This window comes from Borostomias antarcticus, assembly GCF_949987555.1.
Source record: "Borostomias antarcticus genome assembly, chromosome: 20".
Lineage (NCBI taxonomy): Eukaryota > Metazoa > Chordata > Actinopteri > Stomiiformes > Stomiidae > Borostomias > Borostomias antarcticus.
Genome location: NC_140253.1, coordinates 2,741,808 through 2,764,192, shown reverse-complemented (window position 1 = coordinate 2,764,192; position 22,385 = coordinate 2,741,808). Strand labels below are relative to the sequence as shown.

Genomic DNA, 22,385 nt, shown 5'->3' with positions numbered 1-22,385 from the left:
TTGACCATTGGTGAAAAAGGTGAAAGAGAGAGACTATCGGTGCACTTAAAAACACTGACACTGAATATCAAATGCCAGGCCAGGAACTTACATGTCATGCTGGACTATGATCTTAGCTTTGAAGCCCATATACAGAATGTGGCAAGGACCTCATTTTATCACCTGAGAAACATTGCTAAGGTGAGACCTTTCCTCTCCCAGACTGATACTGAAAGACTAAAGCATACACTCTCCTGTCTGGCCTACCAAAAAAGTGATTAGTCAACTCCAACTAATTCAAAATGCTGCAGCATATGTTCTTACAAAGATCAGAAGGAGGGTTCACATTACTCCAGTTTTAAAATCACTACACTGGTTACCTGTCAGTTTTAGGATATATTTTAAGATTATTTTATTAGTCTATAAATTCATACAGTAATGCACTTAAATACATGTCAGTTTTAATGCTTTTAAAATATACACATAGTAGGCTCCTTAGGTCCTCTAGCACTGACTGATCTTTTAATGGTTCCTAGAGCCAGGAGTCTAAGAGGCCTGGGGAGGCAGCCTTGAGTTTTTATGCTCCCAGCCTTTGGAACACCCTGCCAGAGGACCTGAGAATGCCTGAGACCGTCATAACTTTTAAGCAAGATCTTAAAACATATCTTTTAAATATTGCTTTTACCACATAACTTTACCTGGGTTAATATCTTAAACTGTTTGTAATTTGTATTTGTAACACAAAGCTGTCTTTGAATGATCTGCAAAGCAGTTTGCATGGCTACTAGCACTAATCAAGATCAAATCTAGTTGAAAAACTAGAACAGGCATGAATATTTGTAGCAAGGGATTCCCTAACTAGTGATAGCCAGCAGAGCTCGCTAACATTAGCTTAGCTGTGTAGCACTAAACTAGTTATGCCAAAAGACGGCTAGTCATGTGCCACCAGCATTAGTTAGGACGCTACAAACAATTCAAAGTTAGCTTGACCAGCTGGACCGGCTAACATTTGACATCCAAACCAACTAGCTCAAGCCCCTAGCAAACTCTATTTAACCCATGGATGTATTAATAGAACTGGATGGTTGTTGGATGTTGATCGGGGTGTATTATACCCCTGTCACAGTTATACAAAACCATACATTTGCCGGCAACCAACAGATAGCAGCTGAAAGGAGGAGGGTAGCCTACCTGAACCGTCAACAGCCCTGGCGTCCTCCTCTCTGCATCTCCAGCAGGTCCATCGTCTTCGGCCTGCCCCATCCTTTCAGTCTGTTCAGTTGGGTTTAAGGACACAAGTTCTTAAAGGCCTATTGCCAATCCTGGGCAGAAACCAGCCCACATAGTCTTCACTAGGGAAGTTTAGTGAGCTAGCCAGTGCCTCCTAGCATGCCCCGATGGCTTTTGAATCTTCGAAATGCGATTCAGGGCCCAGAAAGGCTCTCATCCAGAGTGATCTCTTGGTTGGAATCCCAACCAGGCCAATCAGCATCCTTTGAATGCACCCTTTGTATTAAGCTGCACAACGTGATTGGTTAAGGGACAAACTAATCGCTGAGGACACCTTAGACAACGCCCATCCCGGAAAGCCGCTGCAATGGGAGCCTGTTCAGACCGAATAATGAAGTGAAACGAAATGGGAATTCACTCCGAGTGTCGGGCTGCCAATGGCTGCCACTCACACACCGGTTCGTCGCACACTCGCCTCCTCACTCACCTGGCGCTTCCACTCTTCAGGCTACAGTATGCGCACCCTCTAGACCACACCCACTCACGGACTCATAGCAGGCACACCCCCACTCAATCAGTACGACCCAGGATTTCCAGCGCTACAGTACCATGGACCCACTAATAGACATGCAAAAACACATATGTATGGGATTTGACTCATAACTAACCAGGCCTTCCTAGCCCTGCTGCCACACTCTTACCTTCTTATAGTGGGCAGGGAAGACATAGGGAGGGTCTTGGACATAACCGTAGTATCCCTGAAAATCAAAAGGTATGTCATTGAAGTTGGGTGGCTCACACAGTCATTTTGCATCATTGAACACCTCCAAAGTACACTGTACATATGGGTTATAAATCCAATTCATCCTGCTCTAATATACCGTTACTCTCTGACTACTAGCCAAAATAGAAATAGGGGAATACACAGGGAGATGTCCCCACTTTTTATGGGTGTCACTTTTGTTAGTTTTCCAATGGCAGAACATCCAGCCAGAAGGTCTCATGAGGAAGAAGGCATGGATGAAGGAGTTTAGCTGGTAGATAAACATCATGAATGCTATCAGGGCTGTGGGCTATGAAATAAATACACAGCATGAGCTCTTTTAAGTGAATAAAGTATGTACAGGACTGTAGGCAATGAGGAGCTGTAGGCTATGGGCTGCATACACACTATCTCTAACACAGTATACGTATGATTACTTAAGACGAAGCAGCCCATGCAGCTCCTTGTTCATGACATCTACCAACACTTCCTCATGGCTAAACATGGCTATTGACATCTTTGGCTATTATGTCGTCTCTCAAGTCGAAGTCGCTCACAAAACTTCACTCAAGCAGCCAGTCAAATCACCAGCTAATCAAATCACGGTATGTAAATACTCCAGTCAACAAGCCATGTTTCCATCCACTTGTCAATCGAACTGTGTGAGGATCGCAAAAAATATGAATGCGAATAAAGCCGGTGAACGTGCGTTTCCATCTAGAGCTTTAAAGCAGATAAAGCATTTATCACAAAAGACTTTTATCGAACAAGAGAAAATCTGATGAGATCGACAGTACAAAGTTTTTGTCGATTTTCATGATTTTTAATCGAATTTTACTGTTTCCATAAGGCATTTTTAATTCGATATAACTTAATTCGCATAAAACGTCAATCGAATCGCGCTTATATAAGCGGAGCTTTGAACTTGAGCCACCTCAGAGTCCGCTCCAAGGAACGCAGGACGCCCGCAGCGAGCTGTGGGCCCTTCACGCCGTTGGGCCCTGGGGCTTAAAGGAGAATGCTCGTTTTTGACAACCTGGACCTTATTTACGGAATATTATAAGACGTTTCACTCACCAAGATCACTTTGGTGTAGTTCGGAGGCCTGTAGAAGAAATTTAAAATCCAGCGCAAGCCAAGTATATCCATGTAATGGCGGTGTGTGTGTCTCACGGTGAATGTGTAGGAGTCGGCACCCCTAGGCGTATATCAGACTCATACTACACATATTTTCAGTTCACATAGCCTACTCTACTGTACATGTGAGAGATAAAGTATGCCTATATGTAAATGATATGATATGCTGCCCATATGACTCTTCAGAGCATACAGCCCTGCACACAAGCCTACTTTATTCACTTAAAAGAGCCCATATCTGGTAATTCACCACAGCCCACATTGGTTTGCAATGTGCAAGATCAGAATCACAAGGCAGAGAAAGGGGACAGACCTTTTTCCATTTAGAGGGGAGGAGGGAGGAGAATGCAGTCAGGGCAGTGAGATAAGGAAGGACTGTTTTTTCCATGGTGCTCCTTATACAGAAGACTCTAAAGCTTGAGGTATTTCCTCCAGTCACAGTGTTTAAATCCATGGCTCTAGAACTATGTACTTCGACCTGTAAGTGTTTATTATTATTATTGTTATTATTATTATTGTTATTATTATTATTATTATTATTATTATTATTATTACTATTGTTATTGTTATTATTATTACTACTATTATTATGATGGTAACACTTTACAATAAGGGTACATTAATAAGCATTAGTTAATATATTATTAAGCATTAACAGTTAACCAATGTCTCTATTAACCATTTACTAATGTTATTTATGTTAAGTAAGGTTAACTCGCCTAACCCTAACCCTAACCTTAACTAAGGTATTAATTAACATTAGAAACTTACCCTAAATAAGCATTAGTTAACATGGTCAGAATAACTTGCTAAGAAGGATCTGCACTTGGTCCACCAACTAGCATTATTTCAGTAAACTGCTTGGGAACTCACCTTGCTATAAATGTATTCATCATATCTACCCATCATTTCAGATTAAGAGGTTAGACGAAATTTCATTGATGCAGGATTGAAGTTCTCTGAGGTATACCCAAAACAATGACAAGCCATTGATAGCAACTCTTTAATTGTCTTGTTTAGTGTTTATGTCCTAGTTTGACGTTTGATAGGTGATTCATCTACCAACTAAACATAATGGAAGGAATAAGTAAGTGAGTAAGTAAAACTTTATTTATATAGCGCTCTTCTCAGCACGAGTGCACAGAGTGCTTTACAGTGGAGATTAAAAATAAACATACAGATCACATGTGCAAAAAACATGACAACATGGGGGGGGGGGGGGTTAATAGTTGGGCTATAGATCAGCAAAAGCCTGTCTGAACAGGTGAGTCTTCAAGAGTTTTTTAAAAGAGTTCTCAGAAGTTAAGGCTCTCAGGTCCTGGGTAGGGCATTCCAGAGCCTAGGGGCTGTCACCCCAAAGGCTCAGTCACACTGTCAGCACTGCGCCATAGTGTCCCAAGATGTCCAGCAGATGGCGGCAGAGTGCACCGTACTTGGATTTTGTGGACTGATTTGGGCTTGGCTCACCCTAAGTGGGTTCACCTGTTTGGTTGCTGATTGCATGCACCTGTATTTAAGAGGTGTCTGTGTTTTGCCATGCATTCGAGCCTCATATGTTTCTAGGAGACTCCTGTACCTTTGTTACCCTTTGTGGGACCTTCTTTTGGATTAAAGCAAGTTTGTTTTTGGCTCCTATGCTCAGCGTCCTGTACTTAAACTCAGTACTCTTAAGTTAGCATCGTGACAGTAGGCTCGAATCATCAACATGAGTTTAACAGGCGCTGAAGGAGCGGACATCAGCCTATCCCAAGTGCTCGGAGCTTTGAAGACCCAAGGATCCTCAATCCAGCAGATCCAGACCTGGATAACACAGCAAATGCATCAACAGAACCCCCCAGGCGGCAAGACATTCCTTCAGAAACCGGAGCGGTATGATGGCATCCCAGAGACCTGTCAGGGATTTTTGACTCAATGTGACCTGTTTTTTGTTATGCAGCCAGATCAGTTCCCCTCAGAAAGAGCTAAGGTCGCTTTTATGATTTCTCTGCTCTCAGGTAAAGCTCTAGTGTGGGCTACTGCCCTGTGGGAGGCTAGTTCCCCACTTTGTGCTAATGCAGCAGAGTTCTCTAAAGCACTACGCCAGGTTTTCAACCATCCTGTGAGTGGCAGAGAAGCAGCACGCCGCATCAGCACGCTCCACCAAGGGGCCAGAGCCGTTTCTGAGTATGCTATAGAATTCCGCACCTTGGCAGCTGAGAGTAAATGGAACAATGAAGCACTTTTGACCACTTTTTATAACGGCCTGTCTGAGGCGGTCAAAGATGATTTGGCTAGTCGGGAGTGGGGTGCCACTTTAGATGAGCTCATTACCACCTCTATCTGCCTCGATCAGCGCATACGCGAAAGGAGGCGTGAGCGCAGGCTTCCCAACTCCGCACAGCCCCAAGTGTGTTCGCCACAGAGCGCGTCAGCTCCCGCTGCTCAGCCCACTCAAGCGGAGGCTATGGAGATAGGCAGGTACCGCATCACACCTGCTGAAAGAGAGCGTCGCCGCAGAGAGAGATGCTGTCTTTACTGCGGTGAGGCTGGTCATTACAGAGACCGATGCCCCCAGCTGCAGGGAAACGAAAACGCTCATTAGGGGAAGGGGACAGCTTAGTGAGCAGTTTGGTCCGATCTCAGTCCCCCAACCCAGCTAAGCGCCTATCCCTGAGTGCTCAACTCACCTGGACCCCAGAGAACCCTGAGAACATCCCAATCACTGTGCTGATCGATTCCGGTTCAGAGGAGAATCTGATGAACTCTGCTCTGGTCACACGCCTCGGTCTACCGGTCATGGCTCTTCCCAATCCTGTGAGAATACAGGCACTCGACGGACGACCCCTAGGCTCCGGTAAGATCAACTACATGACGCGCCCCTTATCGCTACAGATTGGTTCACATAAAGAGACTATCTCTTTGGCTTTAGTCGAATCCCACCATGACATGGTGGTACTAGGGTTTCCCTGGCTCCAGAAGCACAACCCCCTAATCAATTGGTCCACTGGGGCAATTTTGTCATGGAGCTCAGAGTGTGTTTCAGCCAATCATTTTACACCTGTGATGGAGTGTTCCGCTGCCTGTTCATCTCCTGAGCTCACTTCAGTCCCTGCCGAGTATCATGACTTAGCTGAAGTGTTTAGTAAGACTAGAGCTACAGAACTACCCCCTCACAGATCTTATGACTGTGCCATTGACCTGTTGCCTAACACTATTCCCCCCCGGGGACGACTGTACCCTCTCTCCGTCCCAGAGACTCAGGCCATGGAGGATTACATTAGTGAGTCCCTTACCAATGGGCTTATTAAGCCCTCGACCTCACCCGTGTCAGCAGGATTCTTCTTTGTACCCAAGAAAGATGGTGGTCTACGACCATGCATAGACTACCGAGCACTGAACAACATCACAGTGAAAAACAAATATCCGTTGCCACTCATGTCTTCTGCTTTTGACCTCCTTGGAGGAGCTACAGTGTTCACCAAACTAGACCTGCGGAACGCTTACCATTTGGTCCGCATCAGAGAGAATGATGAGTGGAAGACTGCATTTAGCACCCCTAGTGGACATTATGAATACTATGTGATGCCGTTTGGTCTGACTAATGCACCCGCTGTGTTCCAAGCCTTTTTAAACGACGTGCTCAGAGACTTCCTCAACCGCAGTGTGTTTGTTTACCTCGATGATGTGCTCATCTTCTCCAAGTCCCTTACAGAACATCGTCAGCACGTCCGGCAGGTCCTACAGCGGTTACTGGACAATCAGCTGTTTGTCAAACTAGAGAAGTGTGAGTTCCATGTTACACGCACCTCCTTTTTGGGGTATGTCATCTCCCCTGACGGTGTGATCATGGACCAATCCAGGGTGCAAGCAGTACTGGACTGGCCGGTTCCTACCACTCTCAAACAGGTACAACGTTTTGTGGGATTTGCTAACTTCTATCGTCGTTTCATCCGAGGTTTCAGCTCCATTGTAGCACCCATCACAGCAGTGACCCGTGGAGCACCGACCAAACTCAGATGGACCCCAGAGGCACAAGCGGCATTCGAGCACCTCAAGGCTCAGTTCACGTCGGCTCCCCTGCTGAGGCATCCTGACCCTACCCTACCGTTTGTATTGGAGGTGGACGCGTCCGGTTCTGGAGTTGGAGCCGTGCTTTCCCAGAAGTCAGGTATGGACAATAAGACTCACCCGTGTGCCTTTTTCTCTCGCAAGCTCAGTGACGCTGAAAGGAACTACGACGCCGGTGACAGGGAGCTGTTGGCCATCCTACGGGCGCTTGAGGAATGGAGACACTGGCTAGAAGGAGCACGCCACCCATTCACTGTCATCACGGATCATAAAAACCTCCAGTACATCCGTGGAGCCAAACGCCTGAACCCCCGACAAGCCAGGTGGGCTCTGTTTTTCACCCGATTCAGGTTTATCATCACGTTTCGCCCCGGAACCAAGAACGCCAAGGCTGATGCCTTATCACGACAGTATGACATTGATGTTACTGACCCTGTCCCCGAGTGCATCATTCCCCCCAGCTGTGTGGTGGGACAGGTGACGCTTGCCCTGGAGGACGCCATCCGGCGTGCGCAAGAGGAGGATCCGGGTCCTGGTGGAGTACCCCTGGGCCATCTGTATGTCCCACTCAACGCCCGCTCTGATGTTCTACAGTGGGGGCATGACTCACCAGTGACGGGGCATCCGGGGACTGCCCGCACGGTAGAGCTAGTTAGCCGCCACTTTTGGTGGCCGCGCATGAGAAGCGACATTGAGGAATATGTCCACGCATGTACAGTCTGTGCTACACAGAAGTCAGGGAACCAAGCCCCGGCAGGCCTGCTTCACCCCCTGCCGGTCCCATATCGACCATGGTCCCACATTTCGATGGATTTCATCACAGGCCTACCACCTTCTGATGGCAACACTGTGATTTTTGTAATCGTGGACCGGTTCTCTAAAGCTGCCCACTTTGTCCCTTTACCTAAGCTGCCTTCAGCGAAGGAAACCGCCGATGTGGTGGTCCGGGAGGTGGTGCGTTACCATGGCATCCCAAGTGACATTGTCTCTGATAGAGGCCCCCAATTCATGTCCAAGTATTGGTGTGCATTTTGGTCCTTGTTTGAAACATCTGTCAGTCTTTCTTCAGGCTATCATCCCGAGAGTAATGGACAGACGGAACGTGTGAACCAGGAACTGGAGAAATACTTGCGCTGTATGGTCTCATCCAATCCGGGTGCCTGGAGTCGGAAGCTGGTGTGGGCTGAAATCGCCCACAACCAACTGAGTGGGTCATCCACCGGTATGTCCCCTTTTGAGGTTCAGTATGGATTTGTCCCACCGTTTTTTCCCTCTCAACAGTCCGAGTCTGCGGTCCCCTCTGCGGATGCTGCTGTGGCCAGGTGCCGCCAGGCCTGGAAAAAGGCCCGTGCTGCGCTTACGCGCACCACCGAACGCCATCGAATCCAGGCCAATCGCAGGAGACGGCCTACCCCGACGTTCCGCCCTGGACAGAAAGTGTGGCTCTCCACCAAGAACCTGCCTCTGCGCACAGCCACCAAGTTCACTCCCCGGTTCATCGGCCCGTTTCCTGTGGAGAGGAGGGTTAACCCGGTGGCTTACAAACTCAAACTTCCTAGGACTCTCCGGGTGAGACCGGTGTTCCATGTCTCCTTATTGAAACCTCTATTCTCCTCACCCTTGTCCAGGCCTGCCCCGCTGCCGCCCCCTCCGCGGGTCATCGCTGGTGGCCCGGTCTACACCGTCCGGAGGCTGCTGGATTCCCGGCGGTGGGGGCGGGGCCTCCAGTACCTGATAGACTGGGAGGGCTACGGCCCGGAGGAGCGCTCATGGGTGCCCTCCCGGCACGTCCTGGATCCTGGCCTCATCCGCGCCTTTCACCGCGCCCACCCTCTCAAACCTGGCCCACCTGGAGGTGGTCGTCGGGAGGGGGGCACTGTCAGCACTGCGCCATAGTGTCCCAAGATGTCCAGCAGATGGCGGCAGAGTGCACCGTACTTGGATTTTGTGGACTGATTTGGGCTTGGCTCACCCTAAGTGGGTTCACCTGTTTGGTTGCTGATTGCATGCACCTGTATTTAAGAGGTGTCTGTGTTTTGCCATGCATTCGAGCCTCATATGTTTCTAGGAGACTCCTGTACCTTTGTTACCCTTTGTGGGACCTTCTTTTGGATTAAAGCAAGTTTGTTTTTGGCTCCTATGCTCAGCGTCCTGTACTTAAACTCAGTACTCTTAAGTTAGCATCGTGACACACACTTAGTCTTTAGCCTGGTCCGAGGCACCACCAGGAGTAATAAGAAACAATACTAACAATTTGATAAAGACAGTCAACAACAAAAGCCCTTATATGGTAAAATACCATTACATCATATCTGTTATAATCCCATGAAAGTCATGTACCCTTGTGACACATTTCAGATAGCTACACTGTTCTCCACATTCTCTGGATTAAGATATATGTACGATAGCGGGAGTTTGACGTTCCTGGCTTTGACTCTGTAATGGAACACCTCCAGGTCCGTCTGGAAGTGTTTGATTAACCCCAGGATTTCCTTCTCAGTGAACTGCTCCTCCGTGAAGTCTCCCAAGGCAACCTGAGGAGGTGAGGGAGATACTACATTGTTACTTTACTGTATAATCAGTGGATTATAATTCATCAACAGATACGTAAATGTTTGTCCTTTATACGGTAAGAAAGATGAACGAGTGGCATTCCTCCTCAATGCGGCATTCTGGCTGGATGTTCTGCTATTGAAAAACTATAACTGGTACTCTCATGACAAATTGTGTCCGGGTTGCCAAATGCTGTGCGCTATCGTCCTCAGTTTTGAAATTAACAAAATTGCGTTGGCCAGTCCTTAAAGTGCCAGGGTCCTCACCTTTACAGTCGGATTCACCAAAATAGGGCCCCAAATGTGTAACGTTAGTATGCATTCAGTTTGGGAATCCCATGATGTTACAAAGCATTAGCTCCAGCATGAGCTAAAGTAACGTTAGCATTCATGTTAGTAATGCTTTGTAACGTTGTGAGGTTCCCAAACTGAATAAATACTACACATATATACACACAAAACTTCCTTCCTAGCTCAGTCTTGTTGTAACTAAGATATCTGCTGAAATTTTTTTTTTTTCCATGGACAGATTTGGTTTCTACGTTTGCGAATTGCGCATGCATTTTTATAGCTAGCCCAGTAGTCAGTGGTGATCATGTAGTATATTTTTATACTGTATACAATTAATCACACCTGTATTACTCTCATGTAGTAATCATTTTATTAGAATAATGAATAAACTTCACTTATAGTAGGAACTGTGTTAAATTAAGGAGTTTAACATGTGAGTTAGAACAGATGTCCCTGAGTCAGCATTCCTTTGTCCTGTCTTGAGTCAATAAGATAGCAAATGGTCGCCTCTGAAGTCAGTAGCCTACAGTTTGTAACATGATTCTAGGAGGACTCAAGCAGCCCCTGTGTCCGAAGGGGGGGCTCATTGACCAATCAGAAGATCAGTTGACCATAAATCTGTGTTAAATGAACATTCCTTGTATGCAAATTTGTTTGTCATGTGATACCTGGCCAGAAGCCAGGATAAAGGCTGCAGCCCTTCTGTGAGAATTCAGTATTGCCTAGAGATTCGGCCCTATGTTAGGCATGCTCAATAAATTGTTGATTCGATGGTTTTTGGCCTCCTTGAAGTTATGTTCTACACGAAGATTATGCTTTTGAAATACACTGCAATCAAACGTGTGAACGCTACTCACGAACCATTGCATCACCCCAGACATTGTCAATCGGACACATTTTGACATGACAGCGCCCTTATAAATATGGGGACGTCTCTCTGTGTATTCCCTATTTCTATTTTGGCTGGTAATGATATATTAGAGCAAGATGAATTGGATCGAATCCATACAGGAATACTTTGGAGATGTCCAGTGATGCAACATGAGTTAGCCACCCAACTTCAATGACATACCTTTTGATTTTCAGTGATACTATGAAAACTACACTTAAATTTGGGTTGTTGGGAGTGTTACAGTACGTGTTCCGCTATACTATAAGTAGCACTACCATCTTTCTTTTTAACCCCAAAAAAACAAATGTTTCTTTAAAATTCAAGATTCAAGTGCAAGTCCTCATGTACTCACATAGTCAGTGGACTGCCTGCTCAGGAGATACACCGTGGCGATGCCATGTGCCGTCACATTGACGTCAGGGAAGGTGGCGAGCAAGGTGTTCTCTGTAGATTTACCCTTGGTGGTGGGAGGAGGCTGTTGCAGGGACACTGGGGAGTTGGGCATCCAGCCATCGAAATCAAACTAGCGAAATTTTTAAAAGTAAGAACAAAATAATCATTAGAAAGAATTATTTAGTGCGCAAAACAAACACCCAGTCTAATGTCATGACGATAAAATTGAACGAACAGGCAATGAATGTATGAGAGCCAAAGACCTATTGTGCATTATACAACGGTTAGTTCTGGTTCTTGATTCTGATTGTCTGGAAGCCGTGTTAAAATACTTTGTAACACACACCTGAGACCGCATATCGTTCCATTTTCAGTATTAACGTGCCTCCCATTTGATCCAATGCATTGTAGTTGTTGTTGTTGTTGTTGTTGCTTGGCAACCCTTTTGTTAGGGGAACTATTTTGTGCGGCGGAATTGAGGGAATGATGCTTCGTTTTGAATAAATGTTAATATTTTACATTGCTGTGTGTTTATTTTACACTAATAGCTGTAGTAACCGTTGTATAAAAGCAATAAATCACTCGAGGCCGTGTGTTATAGTGATTTTATAACTTTTATAGCTTCGCGTCGTGCCTAACAACGCCCCCTAACTGTTATAAAATCACTATAACACACGGCCTCTCGTGGTTTATTGCTTAATTGACATACTTTGGCTCCCAGTGTAGAATACATCTGGGAAAGGTTAGCTTTGTGATGTCACTGATGCTTTGGTCACTGATGATTTGGTAGGAGATGATGTCATACCTGGCCATTGTTAACAGCAGCATGTTGGGCTGATGCTGTGAAGATCACCATGGTGAGGAACTTGATCACCTCTGTCACAGTTTCAAACGATTGAGGGATACCTGGATGACATTGGGCTGAGTAAGTAGCTGAGCGCTCACTCTTAGAATGCTCACTTTAAGCGCTGAGCGGTTTTTAAAACCACTTAACGGTCTACTCTAACCGAGCGCTGAGTTGCTAGGAGATGAGAACTTTTCACCTGTTGTCAATCATGTGTGATTAGCAAGCAGCGTCCCAACGATTCCCAAGCCAAAACGCGCCCCTTGCTTTTTTTTGCTCAGGTGATGATAATTATGACGTGGTGTTCGGCTCAAACAGATCATAGTTCAAAACTGCTCACATGTGCTCTGAGCAGATCAGTCTGAGCATAACTGAGCAACCCGTTAAGTGAATTCTGATGATCGCTGACTGAGCGCTCAGCTTCTTAACGCACCCATTGACAAACATTGAATTGATGATAACTGCTGACTTGTCTCCCACCCAGGTGACAGCAGCATATAGAACTTACCCAGATAGCAAGCGGATACGTAATAATTCTGGGCAATATATGGGCCGGAACTAAGCCACAAGGGCCATATCTGGCCTGTATATGGCCCAGATCCGCTTGCTATCTGGGTATGCTTCACCCTGCTATAATTGGGTTCACATTAGTCTAGTGTAGCCAGACCTATCTCCACACTTCATTTTAGTGCTGTGCCAGAGCTGGAGAAAGGTCTGGCTTTAACATATCATTCTGAAATAGGGGGGGGAAAAATCTTTAAACTAATTACAATCATCTTGGGCAGCACTAAGCTTGTTTCTTAAATGCAAATTGTTTAATGCAGTACATGATGCAAAATAGTGTTGGGGAATTGGGCGGCACCAATGAGACACTTATCTCACAAACCTACATCCTGTGAGTCAGACTAGATGGGTGTGCATGTTAGCTCAGTCAGGAAAAGTAAACAGGGAAGAGGACACAGCCCTGACCTGCATCCTCATTGGCCAGGAAGCCATAGAGAAAGACTTCGTGGATCCAGTTCTGCAGCTCAGTGTCTCTTTGGACATCAGAGTCGGCGGTGTAGTAGTAATTAACCACTCCCTCGACGAAACTATGCAAAATCACAAAGGACATTGTCATTATTACAACTTGTAGTGCAGCAAAATATACAACATTGAACTTTAAGTCTATTCTACAGGCCATTTACAGTAGTGTCTATTCTTAAGGGTAAAAATACCTATTAGGTTTGAACCTAGATTGAGAAAAGATGGTACACCATACATTTTTAACATTTTGTCGAGAGGGATTCAAACTACAGAAATATGTCGTCAGGAGAGGCATTGGCGCCCAGCTCATTTGAGTTACAGTACGTACTGTGCCTGAGAATAGGGCTAAGAGTCCACATCATACAGGTCCCACACAACCCTTCTCTACCTCACCTGTGGATCATGTCCCACAGCACGACTCCATCGTCCCTGTAGTAGAAGTTGGGTATGGAGTCCAGGCCGCGGGCAGCGATGTCTTCTTTGATGCAGAGGGAGCTGTAGGTCAGTGTGGATACTGCTCTATGCAGATACGGTAGCATCGCTTTGCCTCCAACAGCAAAGTACTACAAAGTTAACAAAGGTATTTTACATTTTTGAAGGGTAGAATAATCCCAACAAACATTAGATGCAAAAGACTTGATTTACCATTAATGTAACTGAAATAAGCTATGTCTTCAAAAACTGGTGTGTAGGAGGCTGGAACAGAAGTGGCGCACCTCCAAACAAGAGGGCGCTCGATTAGAATGGCACAACAGCTTAGTTTTGTACAGAATGATGCTCTCTATTTCTCAACTATTGTTAATACCAATAAAGGCAATCCTAGGTTCCTTTTTGACACAGTAGCCAAACTTACGCGTAAACCTCCGCCTATAGCGAACTCTCCTTTCACTGCCTCTCAGTTTCTTCATTTCTTTAACAACAAAATCGACAATATCAGAAATCTGATTATCAGTTCTCTACCCACTGAGGCCGCCAAACTTTCCGCTGAACCTCCCACTGGACACCAACCCAACATGATAGAGACCACCGCCACTTTCTCTCAGTTTAATACAGTGTCCTTGGAAACCCTCTCTTGTCTGGTACTCTCTGCCAACTCTACGACTTGCCCATCTGACCCTCTCCCTGCTAAACTCGTCGAGGAACTTCTGTCTATACTTGGCCCCTATCTTCTTAACATTATGAACACCTCTCTCTCTTCTGGGGTTGTGCCCTCTTTCAAATCTGCTGTTGTTAAACCACTGCTTAAGAAACCAACTCTTGACCCCGATGTTCTTGACAACTACAGACCTATCTCCAACCTTCCATTCCTCTCCAAATTTCTGGAAAAAGTAGTTTTCAAACAATTGACCGATTATCTCAACTCTAATAATCTCTTTGAGCCATATCAATCTGGCTTTAGGTCATTTCACCGCACTGAAACTGCCTTCACTGAAGTGGTAAATGATCTACTCATTAGCTCTGACTCTGGCTCATCATCTCTCCTTGTCCTGCTTGATCCCAGTTCAGCATTAGACACAGTCGATCCACCTCGGCATCAGCGACTCTCGATCTTGGTTCATCTCTGACTTAACTAATGCCGGGCTCAGACTACAGGATTTTTGGGCCGATTTATCCCTGATTCACCCCTTCCGACAATCGGAGGAGAAATCTGGTCTGGAACGTTGGTCGGGGCCGATGATCGGTCCAGATTATCTTGTAATGTGAGGGGTTTACAGATCCAATCTTATACCTCCCGATCGGCTCGCAGACCCATCGGGGTGGCCCCGATAATATCAAACAAGTTTGATATTTAAGATTATTACGTCCTGACTTTACAAGTGAGACGGCGAGACCAGTGGTTCGTTGCTCCCTCGGGCACGATAAGATCCTGTAGTGTGTGCTGAGCCGTTATTTTCAAATCTTGCTGTGTGTGCTTGTTTGAGATGCGCAAGAAGAATATCTGTTAAGATTCTCCGTATGTGTGTGATGTAACCCGATTTCGAAATTTGTTAGGATTTTAAATATCCTGTAGTGTGAGCCCGGCATAACAGAACTCAGTGTGTCTCATATAAAAACTCTTTGTCTGTTCACTCTACAGTAAACTTTGGCGTTCCACAGGGATCGGTTCTTGGCCCGCTGCTTTTCTCCTTATACATGCTTCCTCTTGGATCCATTCTCTGTCGCTATGGTATTCAATTTCATTGTTATGCAGACAACACTCAAATTTACATACCGCTCACTCCCGATGACCATTCACAAATCATTAATCTTGAATCCTGTATACACGCTGTCACAAGTTGGATGTCCCACAACTTCCTAAAACTTAACCCAAATAAAATTGAGCTGCTTGTTGTTGGCCCCAAGAACAAACTCCCTTGTCATGCAGACCTCAATCTCACCTTAAATGATTGCAATTACCTCTAGCACTACGGTTAAAAACCTGGGCATCCTCCTAGACTCCAGTCTATCCTTAAATGCTCGCATTCAAGATATCTCCAAAACAGACTTCTTTCATTCAACATTTCCAAGATCCGTTTGATGATAACCACTGCTGATGCCGAAACCCTGATCCATGCGTTCGTGTCATCCAGACTTGATTATTGCAATGTCCTTTTTTCTGGCCTACCCGTACACACTACTAAAAAGTTACAACTTGTATAAAATACTGCTGCAAGAATCCTCACTCGTACCAAAAATTTGATCACATCACTCTGGTTCTCAAGTCCCTTCACAGGTTACCTATCCAAGCTAGATCTGATTTCAAGGTCCCACTGTTAACCTATAAATCTCTGATTGGTCAGGCCGCTTCATATCTTTCGGACCTTATCACTCCTTACTCTCCTCACTGTCCCCTCCACTCACAAGATGCTGGTTACCTCACTGTTCCCAGAACTCATAAACAATCATGTGGAAGAAATGCTACGTCCATTCAATTGTTCGAAACCAGACTTAAAACTCATCTCTTTACACAATACTTTGCCCCTACAAATTGATCTTTATGATCGTATCAATCAATCATCTTTATGATCGTATCAATCAATCAAAGCTTTATTTGTATAGCGCATTTCATACCCAGAGGCAACACAATGCGCTTTACAGAGAACAAGGGAGGTGGGCATACGACCCACTCTCTACATATTCCAGAGGGAAGCAAAAAAACAGTAATCACCCGGGGGCCAGATAAGTGAGCTGTAAAAATTCTTCCCTGACCCCTCTCAACAAGGCGATCGAGCAAGCTCCAGGAGTATGTTTGTCTACCGGCTATGGCAGGGGGGGCTTCAATAACTACCTCAATGATTGCTCAAGCTGTTATTGCACTATTCAATGTTCATAGTATTCTATTTATATATTATATTGCACAATGTTTATATTGTTCTTTGTCACTATACTTTGATGCTTCTACGGTTTATTGCTTGTCATTCTCTGTCCATGCGTTTTCACATTTGTCTGTCTGTCCATGTTCCTGTCTGTGTTGTTTTTAATCAAAGAATGAATTCAATTCAATTCAATTCAATGGATGAAACTATAATGCTGAAATACAATCATATTCGGCCTCCACTGATATGTTTACCGTAGTAAATATGCCAGTTGGGTTGATCAGCTGAGCTCGAGCCAATGTGTCGATCTGCAGAGTGTAGCGGAAGTGGGGCATGAGGAGCTGTGGAGTACAGGAAAATAAATGATGAAAAGCAAACAATACTTTACTTAAAGCTTTGAAAAATGAATCCTCGTCAGTTACGATTCCATTGACAATGTGCAGTAGCACTTAGAGATTGTCTCACAATGAAATGCTTTGTGAATATAGTATTATTAATATTATTATTATTAGTGCTTTTATTAATATTATTATTATTACTTAAATAACACTTGCAGAATTATTATTAATACTTTAATACCACTTGCAGAATTAGAATAAGAAATACGTTACCATCTTTGGTTTCACAAATGTACTTTTTGCGGTAGCTACCTTGTAGAGGGGGTGCACCATTGGCATGTTGCGCAGAGTTGCCATGGCGAAGACCTCCGACATCAAGTGAGTACGCAGCAGATGGTAGTTCAGCTCGTGCTCACCGAAGTCTGCAGACCGCACAAAGACCTTGGCCAGCAGCCAGTCGTACTCGGAGTCGCTGGGGAGGAAGATGGGATTCTGTGGTCCAGGCTCCTGCTTCAACTGTGGGGTGGTGGGGGGCAACAAAGTCATATGACCTTTCAGGTTCTTCAACCCAAGCTAAGCCTGCACAGTTCTTACAAATAATCATGAGACATTTCAAGAATTTCAACAATAACAGTTCTCTGTGTGTGTGTGTGTGTGTGTGTGTGTGCGTGCGTGCGAACAGTCCGGTGAATTATGAATAGCCTAAGAGTCCACTACAATATGATCAAAGGACTACAAAATGTTTCCTGTTGCCGATTCTTGAATTAAGTTTTTAGTCTAAGAGCAGGTCTCAGGTCTGTATATGCAGGACAAGACATATTTGATCAACTGAGAACATACAGTATGAGGTCTTCATTACCTGGATGGCAATGGGCATCAGTTTGTCATCAGGGGTTTTGTAGAGCAGAACGAGTGGAGCTGCCATATACTGCTGCTTGTCGTTGATCACGTTTGCCGTCAATCCATCCAAACGCTTATAGTCCACCAGGAAGATGTGTCCATTCTGTATGAAAGTCAAACAGGTTCTTGAATGAAAATGATCGCTTAAATTTGGGTTCTTGACTGCGTGAAAATTGACTTGGCTGTGAGTGAACTTTCGGGGTGGCTGCATACTATCATGGTTGTTTAGTTGTTCAAGTGAAGTAAAGTAATTAATATAATAAACCTTGATCTCCTGTTGGAGGCTGGCGTGTCCCTGGAGAGAGGTCCCCACCATGTCGTCAGTGACAGGAAAGTTCTTGGGCAGCTCAGAGCAGCTCTGGATCAGCATTGGGTTGATGCCATTCAGGAACTGGTAGGCGAAGAACTCATCCTCCTTCCAGTGTTTCTCCACATATTCTAGAGACAAAATTAATAGAACATAGGGCGTATTGGAGGTCACTGGAATAAGAGAGTCAGGTGTCATTAAACAAACAATCTACTGTTTGTTTCAAGATGTATTATTGTGAGGTAGTTACATTTCTTACCATAGGTTTCAGTCTTTTTGCCACGAAAAATTTGTGCGATTTCATCCATGCTTTTCCATGGTGTCTTAGATGAAAAATATCCTTCTAGCTGAAGCTCAATTGCTCTACAGAACAAAAAACACAACCGCCTTGTAGATAGGATTTACATAATTTGAAAGCCCCAATTCCTATCTTTCATACGGTGTATGCAGTTCATATAAAGTTCATATGCGAGATGTATTATGAACACAAGACAGAGAGAATGTCTGCACACTGTATGTAGCTCCCACGGTGAGTTTTAATAAATAAGGCACAACGTTTCGGCCATGTGCCTTCATGCTTGTGAGCTTAAAGCAAAACCCCTAAACTGGACGTTGGCCCTGTCCTCATTCCTGCATCTTGACTTGTGCCCCAAAGCCTCCCACCACCAATTGGGACCCCTGAGAGCCCAAGCACGGGAGAGTCAGTTCCCCAGGCAGACCCAAGGTCAGGTGATTGGTAGCAGGTACTAGCGGGTATCGGTAGCAGGTACTACATTTTCTCAGTACTTTAAGATTTCCTTGAATGAAATGTGCTTTATAAATATAATGAATTATTAACATTATTATGTGCGAGTCCAACACTTACACGGAGGCAGCTGTCAGCAGGAACTCTGTTGTCTTGGTGAAAGAGAACTGGACCTCTTTTGGCAGGGAAATCGGGGTCTTTGCATTCACAGACTGGGGCAGTCCATCACCGTACTCACTCCACCTGAACACAGAAACCAGAGCATGAATTAAACAGAACCATCATGATGCCTTTATGTGGCACTACATGCATCTGATGTGACAGTACAGAACATAGTGTTCTTTAAAACATGACAGCCATGCTCATGCTGCAACCTACTGGAACATAATGACTAAATACTGTAAAGTACTGTAATGCTTTCTTTAAGCTCCAAATGGTGTCTGTGGTGCCCACTGTGACGTGTGACCTACAGTAGGCTGGCATCTACAGTATGTTCCAAGATAGAAGAAGGGAGCTTCTCCAGCTTGGGTGGAGCCCGTCTCTCTTCAACAAGCCAGGCTTGGCCCAGAGGAAAGACCATTGATGTACACCAAGCCTTATTTCTGCTCTGCACCAAACATAGCCAGCCAGCAGTTGAGAGAGACAAATGCTGTAGATCTCATATATATATAGATATTATATTGCACTGTACTTTAGATTGCGATTCTTGCACTTTGCCTTCAGCACTAGATTATGCTCTTAAGTCACTTGTTTTAGAAAGAAGATGCACCTGTGAGTTCTGGCAAGAAGTAGTACAGTAGGCTCTTCCTACGTTAAATGCAATTATTGTTAGTCGCTTTGGATAAAAGCGTCTGCTAAATGACTGTAATGTAATGTAAAATGTAATGTAATCTCACCAGTCCCCTCTAACAGTAACGAGCCAGAGCAGGCAGTACAATGCAAATCATCTGTCAACGTCACTAGCTCAGGTTCTGTTACATTTTATACATTCACCAGATACTTTTAGCGGCATCTACTTTGCAAGATTCGTCTAGGGTAAGACTGTCTATCCCAGTCAAAAGCCTTCAATAAGAACAAGTGACACCTGCAGTCACAGAGAGAAAGTGAACAAAGGTAAAGGCAGAGGACCTTAGTAACCCGAGACGGTCTTATTCTAACATTACTAGAGCTACAATATTCCAATGTGTACAGTATGCCAACCTGGTTGGTGTCTGTCAAAATCCTAAGATCAGCTTCTATGTACTATGGCTCTGGCCCCTGTGACCCAGTGAACTACCGATGGTCACTCTGATATAATGTTACAACCTTCCATCATTTGCAGAGTGTGCAGGCTCTGTGATGTGACAAAAAATTTGGCGTGGCCTCTTGACAGCTCGCAATTGCGTAATTTCTCCTCTCTGCTTACCATGACACGTTCTATTGGTTGGATATGTCTCATTCTATAGCTCTGAACTTTGACAAACTTCAGAGCTATAGAATGAGACATATCCAACCAATAGAACGTGTTGCTCACTTGTAATGTGACACATCCAACCAATAGAAGGTGTTGCTCACTTGTAAGCCTCTTTGCGATACTTCAGCTCGTCCTTCCTGTCCTGCAGAGCGTCTTCTTTGGTCTCATTGAACTCTAGCATTGCTTGTGAGGAAAGAAAAGACAGAGGGATATTAGAATGAATTATATACAAAGGGGCAGTACCGTGCATCATTGGTGGGGGACAACATTAGCACTTTTTCATTCCCGTTTCATCATCTGTTCTGCACAATTTATTGTCTAACCAAAATGATCTGTTGTCTGTCTGGTCTTTAAATTCGTGAACATTAGTGTATCATGGATTAAGACAGTTTCAAAAACACAAGTTGAGGATGGAGAGAGTAGAAAGAGAGACAGCTGCGTCTCCCATCACTGACCCGTGGATTCTCTGAAGAACAGTGGTCTGTCAGTAGACACCCAGTTGTAGCAGGGGAACACAACCTTCTCTCCCTCTGGCGTTGTCACCTTAACCTTGCTACAGAACCAGTCACTTTTTGGAGATAGTGGCCAAAAAGGCCATATGTAGGACAGAAGGTTACGCTCTGCGTTCAGCTTTATCAGGTAAAGCTCGCCCAGGGGGTTGTTACATTCGATTTGATACTCTGCAACCTGGGGAAGAGAACGGAGTTTGGTGTCAGAGGGAGGGGCAGATTGGGCTGCCACTCCCTGATGGTGGTCAAGTTAATGGCGGCATGAGGGTACAGCACGTCGCTCTACAGCGCGCCGGCCCTGTCTGGCGTCGGAGTCAGTTAGCTGGCCTCTACGAAGCACCCACCACTGGACTGCCTGATGAATCCTCCACAGTAACAAGGGACAATTGGACAAATGAGGTCAAGTATGATTGGGTACCAAATTGGGTGAAAATGAGATAAAAATCTGAAATATATTTATTTAAAAAACAAGCCCGAATTCGCTATAATGTTCCACCCGGCATTTTTCCCACCCGTTGATAATGCCCATTGGAAATAGAAAATATACAGAGCAAATTTGCAAATTTTAGTACAGCACATGTTTGCGGTGGGGGGGAGGGGGGGTTCAAGATGATAAACTGCAGAATATCATTCACACCTGTATATTACCACTCTAACTCACTCACTACAGAGTAATGAAAACACATTACTTGAAATGGCCTCTATTTGGATGCTATTTCTGTTGCACAAACGCCCTACAGTAGCGAGGTCACTCACTGAGTCTCGGTAGCCACTGTTTCCCAGGTGTTGTTTAGGACTGAAGCCTTTAGTGCCAATCAGCTGCAGGTACATGTTGTTCCAGCTGCCAGCAGTCAGCATATCTCCAGTGAACACAGTCGCTTTGTAGATCACCATGATGACTCTCCTAAGAATATAAACATTTGTGACAATATATCCAATGTGTCTATTTCAACTGAAGTGGCTGCTTCCACAAGATTGAAATTAAAGAATCTTAAAGTAATATAAAGTATACTATGGCCTACCGTACAAGTAAAACAAGAGTCACAAAATACTGATGAAGACGATGAAAATGAACGTCACTGAATAAAACAAAGTATTTCATCTTTAAATCAATCAATCAAGCAATCAATCAAGTCAAGCAACGTTCACAAGAATGAAAATGCTAAAGGTGGATTGTGTTTATTCAGTTTAATTCCTACATTAAACCACTGTAATGCCCATGAATAACTAGCAGTTTTCCTACCTTCAACAAGATGAGAAGAAATGATGCAGTCATATGTGCTCAGCAGCTCAACCAACGCTGTTTTATACCCTTGTTCAAGGAAACACCAGTATGACGCCCTGTCATCACTGTGTCACTTTCCAAAGAACTTGGAAAATGGCAGTTATCAACTGTCTTACTCTCATGCCAAAAACACAACTCAAAGAGTGTGTGACCAGAGTCGTTTGCATGTCTCACAGTGAAAGCGTAGGAGTCAGCAGCCCTAGGAGCCATTAGGGGCGTAAATCTGACTCATCATACCACACATGCTTTTAGATCACTACAAAAGGAAGTATTTAGGTGGTAGATAAATGAGATGAATGGGGAACCACATGGACATACTGTATTATATTGTATGAGAGAAAGTACTGGTATGTGTACTGTATGTGAATGATAAATACTGTTGCACTTCGACTATGCCT

The 22,385-nt window shown here is 44.7% G+C and overlaps 1 protein-coding gene across 1 annotated transcript; it reads right to left on the bottom strand.

The window, feature by feature from the left end:
• Positions 1 to 1,178: 1,178 nt before the first annotated feature.
• LOC311322379 (hydroperoxide isomerase ALOXE3-like) lies at positions 1,179 to 21,596 on the bottom strand (the record flags this gene model as incomplete). The annotated part of the gene is made up of 15 exons (XM_084454445.1): positions 1,179 to 1,251; positions 9,560 to 9,690; positions 11,244 to 11,414; positions 12,090 to 12,190; positions 13,098 to 13,219; positions 13,548 to 13,717; positions 16,705 to 16,791; positions 17,101 to 17,304; positions 17,648 to 17,791; positions 17,954 to 18,126; positions 18,594 to 18,673; positions 18,861 to 18,983; positions 20,295 to 20,376; positions 20,811 to 20,880; positions 21,459 to 21,596. The coding sequence occupies 15 exons, from the start codon at positions 21,594 to 21,596 to the stop codon at positions 1,179 to 1,181; spliced, it is 1,869 nt and encodes a 622-aa protein (XP_084310571.1).
• Between the last annotated feature and the right edge of the window lie 789 nt (positions 21,597 to 22,385).